The following is a 15,829-nucleotide window of genomic DNA, read 5'->3' as shown; positions in this document are numbered from 1 at the left end:
CATAAGAGACCAAGTGCTTGCACTCGGACGAATTGGGGGTGCTCTCAGACCTTCCCCATTCGTAACCAGGCACGAACCCATATATATTTCTGGTTATCCATTGCACAGAGGATTTGATTTTAGGGTTCCATGGCATATCCATGGATGGCGACTCTGAGTTTATTTCAGGTATGTCTCGGTTTCGAACCTCGGTTCCGGATCGAGACATATCTCTTTCTTTTTATATCGCCACTCGTGCTATGCTATGAGGGTGGCATCCGTTTTGAGAGTTCCTTGGTAGAGCTCTCCTTCACACGTGGATGATCCAGATGGTGTTAGGGACCCGTTCCCTCGCCGCCTATCTCGGATCGGGGTCCACAGTCATGTTAGTGGTAAGTGGGTTGATGATGTGGCATTCTAATTGTACTTGTATTTAAATTTATGTATTTCAATGAAAGGGAAAGAAGAAGAGAAAATTACAGCAAACAAGAGAAACTTTGTTTAAGAGAGTCATGGTTCCTCTCAATTTGAGCCATTAGGAGGTTCGTTTGCCTCGAATCAACCATTCCCTCATTTCTTTCTATCTTTTTTCTTTGTTTAATTCTGTTACGGCCAATTAGGCACGTAACACACACTCACACATACACACTCACACACGCGCACTGGGAAGCACACATACAACTTACAAACACACACACAGAGGGATACACACACGCACACACATACAGATACATGCACACTAAGATGCAACCACATAGAAACACGCAGACGTACATACACTAGCCACACACTTGCATAGACAAACACACATACAAAACAATGGCATACACATACTTAAACACACAAAAGACAGAGATATACACACATACAAACACAGAGGGATGCACATAGACATACACATGCAGGCACAAACACTTACCCAGACACGCAGGCTCACACGCACAGATACACAAATAGACCCCACACCATCGCATGCGTACACATGGACCCACAGATACATGATGAAAGAATTATGTAAAGGGTGGCTATGGTGCATCATTGGATGATCATTAAGCATCGACTTTGGTGGCCTGTGGCCATATACACTCGACATATAATCATATATGGTTCAGTGTATCCATGAAACGAGACTTCTTATGTAACTCTTTGGCTCTTTCTTATCTCTTTGAGCTCCCATGACTAAAGCATCTCATCACACGTGACAGAATTATAGAGACTTAATTAACTACTTATCTAGCGTTTCTCTCTATGCTAAAGTGGATCCAGTTGGATTACTGCCCTGTAGATGAATGGTGGTAAAAAAGAATATAATCAATGGTCCACATTCAATAGGTAAAAGGAGTCTTCGAATCAAATGGTTACGATCATAAGTAGGAGATGATCCTTGGCCCATACACAGTACGGTGCACCAAACTAACCAAATTGGTGACACACCTTTCGTTGTTTAGTCATTACGCACCCCCCACGGTCCAAACAAAGCCAGATGGGTTGGGCCCACATGGAAAGAAAGAAGTCTCCTATTTGACTGCCCACTAAATGCACCCTTGCTATTTATATTTACTTGGACGTTGGAAGTATATATTAGTGAAAGCCTACTAAAAACTAACTCTTATTCGTTCCTATTATAGAGAGAAAGAGAGAGATTAGGCGAATTAATTGATGTTTTCTAAAAAGGAAAATCACTTGCCAAATTAAATGATTTATTAAATTAAAAATAAGGAACGGGATGAAGTGGTAATCCCAGTTGACAAATAAACAGTGAACCAATAGGAGGACCCTTGCTGCTGGTTTTTGCAAGGGCCCCTTCAGTCTCTGATTTTATTCTACTTAAAAAACTCCCTGAGAGGAATGATAGATTGAAAGGAACCCTTGCAAAGACCAGTTACAAGGGCTCCCTCATTGGTCCATTGCAAGAAAGTGCATTTACAAGTGCACAAAAAAATATGGAAATGACCCTAACAACTAAAAAAATTAAATGAACATTACGGCAGTGATAAATTCACCCCGTAGTTTTCAAAATGGACTGTACAGCCCACACCATAGGATGATCCAAACCGCCCATTTGATGGGCGACAGCGTAAATAAGTTGTGTCCCAAAAAATCATTTCCATAAGATGATACGAACTCTCTGATCTAAAGAGTCACATTATGGAAACTTCTATAGATCAGACGGTTGGGATCATCCTATGGAATTGACTTTTGGGGCACAACCTATTTACATTGTGGCCCATCAAATTGACGGTTTGGATCATCCTGTGGTGTGGGCTGTATAGTCCATTTTTGAAAATACAAGGTGAATTCATCCTAGACGGGGCGAATTTATCACCGCCCAACATTAACATGCACTTGGCATATAAGGACGAATGAGGGCATCCTTGTAACTGGTTTTTTGCAAGGGCTACCTTCATTCTATCATTCCTCAAAAAAAAATAGCAGATTATCCATAATACGGTCCGCCTAGAGCTAATAGCTTATTATATGTCTAATAACAGGGGCAATGGCACATGAAAGGGAAGGGGGACAATTGCCCCCCTTAATTTTTTGGGGAAAAAAAAGAAGAGAGGAAGTCCAGCGTTTCGGGACTCTATTGGCCAATAGGGAAGGGGGACAATATAAAGCTATTCGGGACTCTATTGGCCATAATGTGCCTTGCTGGCTTTCCCTTCTAAAACTACAATTAATACATCGGCAAAAAAATTGCCCATCTCCTCTTGACGCTAAAATTGACAAGTTGGCATTGATTTTGAAATAAATCCTTCTCTTAAATACCATCAATAGAATCATAAATAGTCGGCATTTTCCTCACAATCCAAACCGTTGATTTGTTGCACCCTTGCCCATGAAATCATCTCCATTGGATGATCCTAACTCTTCAATCTATAGATATTTCTAAATGTAATTTATCTACATATTAGAGGGTTAGATCATCCTATGGAGATGATTTTTTCACCTGTGATTACTAAATCAAAGTGTACTAATAGGACACATGCGGAGAATCTAATATTTGCACTCCATTTAATTGAAAGGTCTCAGATCCCTTGAGAGACATCTTTCAAAGAGGGAGATTATATGATGGCCGGTCATGTATGAGGGTGCAGCCAAGGCCCACATTATTTGGGTGATCCAAACCGTTCATTTGTTGGGCCCTAATGTATATAAGATGTGCCCCAAAATATCTTCTCCATTGGATGATCCTAACCCTCCAATTTATGGAGGTTTAAAATTGACGGTACAATATAGAAATCTGTACATAACAGAGGGTGAGGGTTCGGATGAACAGTATGGAGAAATTTTTTTGGGATACACCCTATGTACATCTACGTAAGGCCCAAAAATTAATGGTTTGGATCAGCCAAACGATGCGGGGCAGCCACCATATATAATCTCGTTATAGAGAGAGGGGTTTTTTTGTTGACTCAAATAAACCCCAACAAGTTGACACGTGATAACATAGAAGTCTCAAGTAACAATATTTACTCCGTCAATGCCTGTCAAGAATAATAACTACCGACTATTTTGACCCATTTTTTTGCCGATGTATTAATCGTAGTTAGAGAAGAGCAAACCAGCAAAGCATATTATGGTGAATAGAATCTCGAGTACAAAATAAGTTTAAAATTTTAATTTTACCATTTTTATATCCCTTCCTTCTAAAAAATATATTTTTCTCTTCCCAAGAGAGGGTTTTCCCTTCCTTTTAAAAAATATTCCCCCTTTTTAGGGATATAACAATGAACATATGAGGGGTTTTTTTGGAAACTATAATAGTGCTTTCTTTTGTTTGGAGAAAAAAAAATTACTATAATTTTTGCCCCCCTTGTGCAAAATTTCGTGCATCGCCCGTAGGGCTGCAACTCAGGTAGTGCTTTCTTTTGTTTGGAGAAAAAAAAATTACTATAATTTTTGCCCCCCTTGTGCAAAATTTCGTGCATCGCTCGTAGGGCTGCAACTCAGGTCGGGTTTTGGAGAACCCAACCCTACCCGAGAAATATCTCGGGTCGGGTCGGGTCAGGGTTTTTTTCTGAAAACCCACGATTCCCAAACCCGGCCCTACCCATGATAAATCTCGGGTCGGTTCGGGTCAGGTCGGGTTTTTTCACGTTGACGCAAATTTTTAAGGAAAATTCTTGTTTGGCAAGGCAACTCAACTCATAGAAGCAGAAATTACACTCACATTACACTTGGATCAAACAATGATGTAATTACACTCACATCACACTTGAATCAAACAATGCTGTAATCAAACAATGTTGCAATTACAATCAAACAATGCTGAATCAAACACTTGAATCAACTCAACTCATAGAAGCAGAAATTACACTCACATACAGTAACAATGGGTGCGTGGGTTTTCACTTTTAACTTTGGGATAATTACATTTACACCCCCTCTAGTTTCTGACACATCCACTTCCACCCCTATAGTTTAAAACGTGACAAATACACCCCTGTAGTTTCAATTTGTTTAAGGTTTGCCCCCTCAGCTAAAGGTTCGTCCATAGATTGAAGGGTTAGGATGATCCGATAGAGCTGATTTTTTGGGCACACCATATCTATGTCAGGACCCATCAAATGAACGCTTTGGATCATCCAAATAATGTGGACCCCTACCCGAATCCAAACACTACCAAAAAATCATCCAAATAATGTGGGCCCACATTGTTTGGATGATCCAAAGCGTTCATTTGATGGGTCCTGACATAGATAGGGTGTGCCCAAAAAATCAGCTCCATCGGATCATCCTAACCCTTCAATCTATGGACGAACCTTCAGCTGAGGGGGCCTACCTTAAACAAATTGAAACTACAAGGGTGTATTTGTCACGTTTTAAACTATAGGGGTGGAAGTGGATGTGTCAGAAACTAGAGGGGTTGTAAATGTAATTATCCCTTTAACTTTTAACTAACAATAGAAAAAAATGCACATACTATAACTTATGTAACTCGGGTTGGGTCGGGTCGGGCCCCTTCAAACCCGGCTCGACCCGAGATTCATGCGGGCTTTTGAATGCTGAACCCGGCTCGACCCGAAACCTATGAAACCTGAACCCGACCCAGGCTATTTTCGGGTCGGGTCGATGCGGGTCGGGTAAAACCCGGCTCGAGTTGCAGCCCTAATTGCCCGTGTCTAATAACACGTGATTATACATGATTTCAGATATACATATATTATTGCTTGAATTGAATAATGAAAGGACGACAGCTATTAAAAGGTTAGTCTTACCAACTTAACCGTGTCCTCGGTCTCTATATTTATACGTTAGTGAGTATTTTACTCTTTGATGTGACGTTGGAAGAATATAGACATAAGATTATCATGCATATTAATATACATAATACTCCATATAGGAAGGATGTGAAACATGTTATCTAGGTGAGATAAAGGAGCCATATTAATCCGAGGAAAAACAAAATTTTAACCAAGTTCTCATTTCCATGGTAGAGAGTTCTCTCAACAGAAACTCAGGAAAAACATAGTAACCTATATTTCTGAGCATGGTATTACCACTGTTGCAATTTAGAAAAAGGCAATGAAAAAACCCATTTCAAATTTATACACCCACTTTGGTATTATCACCATCGACTCTTTAGAGTCCTCTTATTTAGGTGTTTTTTATTTCTAGAAAATTAAAGATGTTCATTTTTTTACTGGGATTGGAACTTGAGCTACCAAAGTATGAGTTACTCTTTGAACCATACATAAAAGTGATAAATCCCCACCAAGTCAATAATTAAATAAAATTAGGCTGAGAGAAAGTGCTTGTTTGATGCAGGCAGTGGGCAGATATCTAACATATCAAGGTGCCCTAACCACAAAAAAGTCAAACCACATTAACGTGGTTAGTGAATCAGGATAGCACTTTGATTAGACAATCTTCTAATCCAAACTAATTGTCAAAATTGCGCCACTGGACATCACTTTTTTACTTTCAGCACATGGATAAGGTTAGATTAGAGAAGATTAAGATCACAGAAGGCTTAGGCAAGGGATCCTGCAAGTATTTTAAAGAGGACTATATGGCAGATATCTCTCTCGTGTGAAAGCAGTTCAAATGACTCAGACAATCACTTGGCAGGAGGAGGGAAAAGGTAAGGCAGGACATGTACATATCCTAAAAAATATATTCCTCGGATGTGCACGACAGCAAAAGCGCAACACCAAAATCTCACTCATACTCTTGTGATGGGCCACCCCACTTCTCTAAGCCCATGTGCCTCAACCACGCCAACTGAGAAATACGCGCTTTTGGACCCCCTCTCCCAAGCCTATAAATACCACCCTCCTTGCATTTTCTTCTCATCGTTTTGGCTATCAAATATCTCAACATGGGTAGTCATAGAGTTTTTACTATTGCTTTCTTAGTGTTGTTGGGTGTAGGAGTGTGTTCTGCTGCTCGAGCCCTCCTCACCCTTGAGGGAGAAGCTGGCCATGGTTTGGGCCATGGCACTAGTGGCTATGGCACTCTAGGGGATCATGGAGTGGGCTATGGTAGTGGTAGTGGTAGTGGTGGAGGTGCTGGTTATGGTGCTGGTGGGGAACATGGTGGGGGTTTTGGTGGTGGTGGTGGTAGTGGTGGAGGTTCTGGTTATGGTGCTGGAGGAGAGCACGGTGGTGGGTACGAAAGTGGTGGTGGTTCTGGTGGTGGTGCTGGCTATGGTGCCGGAGGAGAACATGGTGGTGGATATGGTGGAGGAGGTGGTAGCGGCGGTGGTAGTGGCTATGGTGCCGGTGGAGCAAATGGCGGTGGCTATGGGGCCGGTGGAGGTTCCGGAAGTGGTGGTGGCTATGGTGCTGGTGGCGAACATGGTGGAGGATATGGTGGTGGGGGCGGAAGTGGTGGTGGTGGTGGATATGGTGCAGGAGGAGAACATGGTGGTGGGTATGGTAGTGGTAGTGGAGCCGGTGGAGGCGCCGGCTATGGCGCCAGTGGTGGAGTTGGTGGTGGTGGTGGTAGCGGTGGAGGTGGTGGTTATGGCAGTGGCGCCGGGGCCGGAGAAGGATATGTTGGAGGGCATGGTGGCTATGCTCCCTAAGCAGAAGATCTTAACTTAAATAGTGGTGGCTCTTCTTAATAAATTTGCCTATGTTTAGAGAAAAATCAGTAGTAATTCCATAAGCCTGAACTTGATGATGAGTGTCTTGAATAAGATTCTACTATATATATGTGTGTTGATAAGGGTGTCCTTGCATAAAAGGAAAGCTTGTGTTGTATTTCTTCTTTCTATTTAGTGAAGTTTGTGTTGGTTTACATAATCAGATAGTTGCAAATGCATTTACTTGTTTACATTATCAGATGACGCACGAAACACTAAATGTCTCTTTCTTCTTTTTCTTCTTCTTCTTCATCATCATCATCATCATCTTCTTCTTCTTCTTTTTCTTCTCTTTTTTTTTTTTTTTCTTGCGTGAGAGAGCAACCCCGCAGGCTCACTTTTCAGCAGATGTCTTATTCACTTAATTCATATGAGGTGGCTGCTCTCACATGCAACACCCAGCTGCAAAATGTCAACATTTGTTTGCTAAAAATATTCTCTTCTTTTAGATCAAGAAAATTCAAGGGTTAATATCATCTGATCTGATCAGGATGAGACCAGGAATCTCTCTTGCTTAGAAGTGGGTCACCAGATTAATGGCTCCGATCATCACCTTATACGTATCCAAGGGAACATTGGAATGTACACCATAGAAGTGGAAGCTTCAATATATAAGCTGAGACCTCACCATTATACAATGAAGCAGGGGCGGAGCCACATGTAGCATAAGGGGGGCAGTTGCCCCTGTTAGGTTGGGTCAAATCCTTAATAGGCCCAACTAAATCCTTAATAGGCCCAACTCAATTGGACCCAGCCCCCTTTAAAATTTGAAGGCGTGCCCCCCTTATGTATAAGCATGTATAAGCTTGTCCCCCCTTATGCCCACTGCAATGAAGCATGTACGTCGCACTGAGATGGGTCCCACGTGTAGCTCACTTCAAAAGTTCATTTGATGGGCATTTCTTAGATCACGTATAACTTAAAAAATCACTTGATGGGTGATATTATGTTTAAACAATATATAATTTCAACGGAGGAAAATAAATGGAAGGTTGACGGCGAAAAAAATGCTATAAGAAACTAGAATTTGGAAAGAGAAGGTATATATATATATATATATATATATATATGAAAAATAGGGATTTACTAGGGACCATCGGAAGGCATTTTGTGGACCGGCTGTTGCATGAGGGAGCAACCAGCTCAGATGGGAATAAATGAATTTTTGGCTTATTTATTTTCATTTGAGGTGGCTCCTCTCTCATGCAAGAAATGCCTAGCAAATCCCACGAAAATATATTGTTTGGCTTACTATTAACGGTCTGAATAGCTGCAACTGTAACGGCCCAGGTTTCTTGTTTGAAGTCGTTTTCTCCTACAACTGTGATACTTGGTGCATAGTTGCTAGCATCTCTACTATTTGTTCAACTCGTATCTGCGTGTATTTTTCTTTTGGCAGAAAGAAGACCATGGTTCGAGTTAGATGATGGACCCCACCCTATGCAAGGATTTGGGTGGAAATCGTAGGACCTACCCCGGCAAAGCATGAGGTAATATGGTGGGTCCCACCCTATGCATGGGCTTTAGTGGAGTTCGTGGGACCCATTGTAATCAAAACATGATGTAAAATGGTGGTCCCGTTAAAGTATAAAATGGCCGTCCCATCTTTGGATTTTAAAGGAAAGCATTTCGTGGATGGGCTGTTGCATGTGAGAGTAGCCACACAGGCTCACTTTTCAGCAGATTTTGTCTTATTTATTTAATTCATATGTGATGGCTGCTCTCACATGCAACAGCCCATAGGCAAAATGCCTTCAGGGATGGACTAGCAAATCCCAAGATATATTAAATAACGCCTTCTCCAATGGCTTAAGCTTTTGGAGTAGCTGGTGGTTTCACGTGGAGTGTTAAAGTAAGAAAAAAAGGTGGAAAATATGTCCTCTCATTTTGATCGCTACACCCTACTTTCTTTGTCCTTATCTGCCCTTAATTGATAGCAGCAACCACATTCAATCGAAATTATCTATTTCCATTTAGGACCCTCGTTCCCTTCACACACCACTTCCTCTTGTCCTAAGTGACACCATATACAAGTAGACCTGGCAAACGGGTAGGCCGGGCCAGGTTTGACCGGAACCGTACGGGTCCGAGTGAAACGGGCCGGGTCTGAAACGGGTCACAAAATATACGTGTCACTAATCTTGGACCCGCACCCGGGGTTGACCTGTGGATCACCCGGTTTTTTGACATATTTTCTGTTATTTTTTTCCTGTTTTAATTTCTATGCCCACACAACCACACTATACTAGGATGATCCAAACGTCCATGTGATGGGTTGGGGACCGAGCTCCCACTAGGTCTCACATTTGAATGATCTGAACCGTCCATTTGAAAGTTGGAGTGCCTGTCACAGATTATTCAACTTTCAAGATGACCACTTATTCGCTGTAATCACAGGGCAACCACCTGGAAGAAATCCAGAGTAGAGAAAACAACTCAAAAAATCAGAAATGACCAATGACCCATGACCTGAAGTTGGAGCTACCATTTTGAAAGTGAATCGTATTCCATGAATATGATATCTATCTAGTGTGAAATGTGGAATATATGACAAAGGTGGAGTGTGGAGTATTTCTATGGATCGGTCATATAGGCCCGAGTCGGACATCAAATTGCTTCGATTTGAATTATTCGGAGGACATATGTATATCAAAAAGATGTACAAATTAAGGAATAACTGACCATGCAAACTCAATGCATCTAAAGAGGCAAAAAAAAAAAAAAATCAGACAAACCTAATCAGAGAGACCCCAAATAAAAATGATGGGCCCCACCAATGGGGTGTAAAAGAAATCTACAGTAGCAATAAATCGAGTAGAAATTTGTTACATACCAAGATGGCCCACTTGGGTTGAATAAATTAGTTTAGATTTGTGTGGAATTTGTTATGGGTATGAGTCTTACAGATTACAAATAAGGATTGTCTATTTTTTTTATTTTTTATTTTTAATAACATGAACGTAGCCTTTTTGAAGAAATGAAGAAACTTGTTTGAGACATGTAGGCTGATCTTCCTTCTAAGAAGATCAAGTCCATTACGAACCAATTTAGGTTCGTAGCAAAATCTTACTAGGAAAAATTTTCCAATAAAAACATTCCACAAAAAAGTAAATGAATGACAAAGAAAAGATTAGTATATGAGGAATGCCCAACTCGATCAGGGGCGTCCTTGCAAAAACAGGATGAATGGGTGCCCCATTGGATGCACGTCACCATAGTGCATCTAAAATTCTTTGACTCTTACGCTATTATAAATGAACTATGGTGATGTGGATCTAATGGGGGCGTCCTTTCAACCCCTTTTTGCAAGGGCACCCTTGAGTGTAGCATTCCTCTTAGTATATATTACTAGAATTCTTGGCTATGCAGCACAGGGTGCAAAATAATGTGGGCTCCACCCATCAAAGCATGAGGTGTAAAATGGTGGCCCCGCCCTATGCATGGCTAGGGTGGGGATCGTGGGACCCAACCATCAAACGAGGTAACATTGTGGGCCCCTCCCGTGGAAGATGGTGGCCCCAACCTTATCAAAATAGGTGTAAAAGGGTAGGCCGTGTTATGCATGGGTGTGAAATGATAGGTCACACCTTGTCATAAACACGCGTTGTAAATGGATATTTGAGATAAAACATAGCTGGAAATGCTAAAAAGAAAGCCAGTTTTATGCTCTTCCTAAGGCTCTGTTTGGATTGCAAGAAAACACATTTCTGGCAGAAATTTTTTTCTTGAGAAAAATTGTTCTTTCTACGTTTTAGAGCGAAATGTTATATTTTGGTTAATTTAGAAGGATAACATGATACTTCAAGTAAAAATTGTATAGGGTTGGGTTAAGTTATCATTTCCTTGTGTAAAAAAAGTAGGAGATTTAGAAATATTTTTCCTAGAAAATTCTTGCATTCCTAACAGTGCCTAAGCAGACACTTGTTGGGCATTTCCCTGATTTCCTATTGCCTAACAGGTTCGATCATACTCATCCACTCACAATCAAGATTCAAGAAATCCTAGGATACGAAGAATAGAAAGTATATATTGGTGATTTCCTTGATATTTATTTTTCAGTTTCGTCTTATCTATATAGATTCTGCAGTTGCAGTTGTAATTGAAGAAGGAAAGGACCGTAAAAATATCAGGGCATTTCCCTGATTTCCTATTGCCTAATAAACCTGACCGACTTCTACAAGCAAGCTATATTAGCTTAAAAGGAAAGTAATTAACGCTGATCTTTGGATATTCATTTTTCATTTCTATTTTGTAAAGAGATAAACTCAAGAAACGAAACTACGTAGAAAGGGCATTCTTATTGGCTATATAAAGTAAGCCATATTACCACAAAAACTACTTCTAACACTTGGTACGAAGACAGGCGAAATTTTCAGGCCAAAGAATACTCCTCTTTTTCCCAGGTATGCCTTGATACCATATTAATAAGGAAATCTTTTACCATCGATTGATTTAAAATTATTGAACTTAATTTTTAGTCTAATAATAGTTCATTCAAATTCTAAGATCAAAGTTGTGGATTCATATTACTCACTCTCCTTTCTATCTAAACAGTTTTGTTTCCATTCAAGTCAAGTTGCAATGGTACCCGTCTGGTTTTACGAGTTCCTGCCTACGAAAGCGAGAGAGGATGAGAAAAAGAGAAAGAGAGACGAGGAGGAGGAGGAAGCGAGAGAGGATGGGAGAAAGAGAACGAGAAACGAGGAGGTGGACCGGAGATGGGTGGAGATTCGGGGTGATATGATCTTTACAGAATATGCTGATCTACGCCCATCTTGGCGTATTCTAAAGAAATTGACTGCTAGCGATGTAGAAAGCCTTTATAGGTTGGTTTTGCACCAGAAAATGGTCAGAAGTCACATATTTCCATTTTGGGAAGTTCTTACGGTTACGAGGGTCGTTAAAGAAGGCATGCTTGTTCCTATTCGCATGAAAGATGTTGATACAGGCTCGACCCACGGCTTGATATTCAGAAAATGGCATGGAAATAACATGTTCGTGATCCAATCCAATTGGAAGCAAGAGTTTGTTAAACGTAGAGGACTCAACAAAGGAGATGTAATCGGGTTGTGTTGGGATCCTGATGATGGCTGCTTCTTATTCTCTGTGCGTGAAGTCCCTCTGAACGACAGTGGAGTCGTTCTCCACTTATGAAGATCAGTACTTTTATTCATACATTATTTTTATTCTTTTATTTGTTACTAGTGCTAGGATTTTTATCTTTTCATAGTTTGACAGTGTGACAATTCTTTATTTTGTTTCATTGTAAAGGAGTTCAGGGGTTCTTTTTTCCTCTTCTCCTGTCTTTTTGGATTAGAGGCAAGGCTCTATGTCCTCCTCTTCTAACTTCTTTTTCATATTAATAAAATTTAAGGTGCCGCCCCGAGTTCCTAGATAAATTCCGGGGTAAGAAAGGTCTTTGTAAACTTTTAGCTTCCCATCCAACAGTACTATGTAGCATAGTGAGAGTACAAGTACGGGTATGAAGTGTCGTATGGCCTACATTGGAGAAAGTTATAAAAAAAAATTAACTCAAGTTTCCTTGGTCTCATTTGGGCAGCCATCTGTTTTAGGTAGGCCTGTGGGAACATTGGGATCAATCAGTGGCATATAAACTTGATATATGGGAGATTTTTTACTTTTTTGTAATTAATGTGGTTTAATTTGTGTGTTTAACTAACATCCGCTGACCGTCGTTCAATGGTTCCGCGTCAACTCAGAATTCCAGTTTTTCTGCTACCAAGTATTAAGCTCACCTAAATCAATAAAAGACTTGCCAACTTTATAGAAGCAGTAGGTGATCAACTAGGGACTTGGAATCACCCAAATTCAGAATAAAGTATCATGCTCTTGAACAATGCCATCAAAAGAACCTTTTAATTTGATATCTCTGAGAGCAGCTCATCCATGATGCCTTCAGACTCTCCTAGGTTGAATCCTACAACATACCTCCCCCATACAAATAAATGATGATCGAGTAAAATGAGCACTTGTACAGGGAAAACTAATGGTTACCTGTCTCAAACTGCATCTGAGTAGAACAATGGCACATTTGTTGGATAGAAAAGTTCAGGAACTAGCTGATCAAATCAAAACTCACCCTAGTCTGCTCAATTTTGTCAAGTTTTGAATGCTAAGTCCAATGAGATACCATGTTTCAATCACAGGAAATCGGCCTTTCGGCATCCATTTTGGGTAAAATAAACTCAAAGCATCCAATTTTACAGTCAATTTATCACTAGTCAAGATAATTTGTGAAGAGAATAAACTTTTCCTTGAATTGGGTTGGACTGAAAAGCAGTGCCATTTTGGAGTCATATTTTTTAATATTAACTCCAAGGATGACTGCAAATTATTCATGGGTGAAGAGTAGCAGACTAGACCTGGATTGCTTAGAGTAATAATATCGGATTTTATATTATAGGTATAGATGAGGGATGTAGGTTGTGCCGCAACACTGAAGCACTTCCAGCCCACAATAGTAAACAATAGATGGTAAGAGTGGCTCTCCTCTATATTATGTCATGTCTCCATCCAGTGTGCCAGTTGAGTAAAAAAACAGAAATACAAAAACCCAATATTAGTGGGGCCAATTGTGAGAGGCGGGCGGAGAGTGAGAGATTTGAGAGGGTGGGAGTGAGGGGAACATGAAAAGTTCCTGGAAAATAGGAAATACAAAAATCCAATTTGAAGTAGGGTAAGTTTTTTTAACTAGTCTAGTGAATTCTCATGCTCTCTCCACTCTGCCGTCTCAAGTCTTTTGCTCGATCTCCTTTCACAATTGTGCCCACAAATATTTGATGGAATAATTTTTCATGGTTGCCAAACATGCCCTTAAGTTCAAGAAACTACATAGAAAAGGAAAACGCGCAAATTACAGAATTCTGACCTCAAAGAGAGAGTCATCATTACCGAATTTGAAGTAGGGTAATTTTTTTTTACTAGTCTAGTGAATTCTCATGCTCTCTCCACTCTGCCCTCTCAATTCTTTTGCTCTCCTTTGACAATTGTGCCCACAAATATTTGATAGAATAATATTTCATGGTTGCCAGACATGCCCTTAAGTTCAAGAAACAACATAGAAAAGGAAAACGACAAATTACAGAATACTAACCTCAAAGAGAGTGTCACAACTGATGACCAAAATGGGAGGAAAGAACACCAATACCACTGAATTAGAGTCTTTTTAACAGCAACAAGAAACAACAGAAAACAAACATGTCCCTCTTAAAATTCCTGCCTTGCTTCCACAAGCCATCTTGGATATGAGGTAACTGTGAAAATATCACTCCCATAATGATAAGGAAACGAAGAAAAACTATACCCATGAATAAAAAATAAAATGAGATAATGGAGCATTGCTGACAAATGATAGTTATGAACAAGTCAAATTTTCTTTTATTAGTATAAAAACTATACCCATGAATAAAAGATAAAAAAATGTGAGTGAAAAGTCAAACCGCTTGCATCTCAATTAATCTATCGTTCATATCTGAAAGACCTAGTGAGGTAACAGCTTATATGGAATGCACCAGATAGTAAAATTGAACAATTCAAATGGCAAGTAATGCATGCTGGAGAAAGTTCAGGCATGATATAAGTGGTCCATGTGGCAACAAAAACCGGATACCCTCTTACATTCTTTGATTCACACAGATCGAACTTTAAGACAGGCATATTCTTGGCACAGGACAAGCTGTAAACAGGTTGCTCACCTTGTTAACCTCTCCTTAAATTGTGCTTTTTCTAAAATGAGTAGTGCAATTAGTTTTAATGCAAATTTGTGACACTTCAACCCTTCAAGTTGCAATCTATAACTCTATGTGACAGGTTCAGGTTATTGAAGAGTTAAGTTACAACAAAAACATCTTTAACACCTACCAGCATGTATTCAATTTGCTGCAGAGGAATGTAATCTTGCCCAATAATGGTTACGCACAAAAAACACATTATAGCCGATGTAAGTTCAGCAACTTACCAAATAATTGGACATATAACCTCATCGTGCAACATGATTTGTAATCAAATAACCACCACATGATTTGTAAACAAATCAGCTTAACTGTTGAGATTGCCAAAGCCAGATAAAATAATTCTGCACTCAGCATTGTTACCATTGTTTGCTGCTTACTAGATTCAATATCAGTTTTTTCTCTCAAACAAACGGAAAGTGCCTCCCACTTAAAATCGACAATGTAAAGAAAATCATAGAATTAGTAAACGGTTAACAGACTTTCCATGAAGTAATTATGAGGACTACATATAGGGAAGTTAACACCACTAAAGGAGTGGTTCAGAATTCAGATTGCTAGGATCCCATTATCCAAGCACATATTCATGAATAATCGGCAACAACTATCATATTGCAAAATCAAACCAATCCACAATTTGACATATTACCAATTCAAATTACCAAAAAAGGATATCTGTGAATCAAAAAGAGGATGCTGCTTATGGACGAAAATTTCAGTTGTCAATTCCATCGTGGAGCTTATGGTTTTCTTGAACTTGGGACAGCAAAAACTGAATCAGTTTATTGTTTTTCATTAGACTTCTTCCATTTGCTTCTATTTGCAAGATCCATCACTATCATATCATCGTTTCCTTTATCATCTTTACTCAACCTCTGAAATTCCTCACACCCAGCACCCGAATGCCAAGTAAACTTACATTGAGCACAGAATTATCTTCTGAAACTAGGCCATTCAATCTCTTACAAATCCCCTGCATCTTCTCATCTGCCAAACACTTCAGCAG

The 15,829-nt window shown here is 39.9% G+C and overlaps 1 protein-coding gene across 1 annotated transcript; it reads left to right on the top strand.

Moving 5' to 3' along the window:
- The first annotated feature begins 6,270 nt into the window (after positions 1-6,270).
- LOC143877123 (uncharacterized) lies at positions 6,271-7,232 on the top strand. The gene has a single exon (XM_077378976.1). It carries the CDS (start codon positions 6,305-6,307, stop codon positions 7,010-7,012), a length of 708 nt encoding a protein of 235 aa, XP_077235091.1. The 5' UTR covers positions 6,271-6,304; the 3' UTR covers positions 7,013-7,232.
- Positions 7,233-15,829: the final 8,597 nt, after the last annotated feature.

This window comes from Tasmannia lanceolata, unplaced genomic scaffold, assembly GCF_043159265.1.
Source record: "Tasmannia lanceolata isolate RefF3 unplaced genomic scaffold, GAP_Taslan_0.1 ptg000005l, whole genome shotgun sequence".
In the NCBI taxonomy this organism is placed as follows: domain Eukaryota; kingdom Viridiplantae; phylum Streptophyta; class Magnoliopsida; order Canellales; family Winteraceae; genus Tasmannia; species Tasmannia lanceolata.
The sequence above is the reverse complement of the archived record's forward strand: the minus strand, read 5'-3'. Positions and strand labels throughout refer to the sequence as shown.

Coding starts and splice junctions, on each gene's coding strand:
- LOC143877123 (XM_077378976.1), top strand. CDS start 6,305: ATGGGTAGTCATAGAGTTTTTACTATTGCTTTCTTAGTGTTGTTGGGT.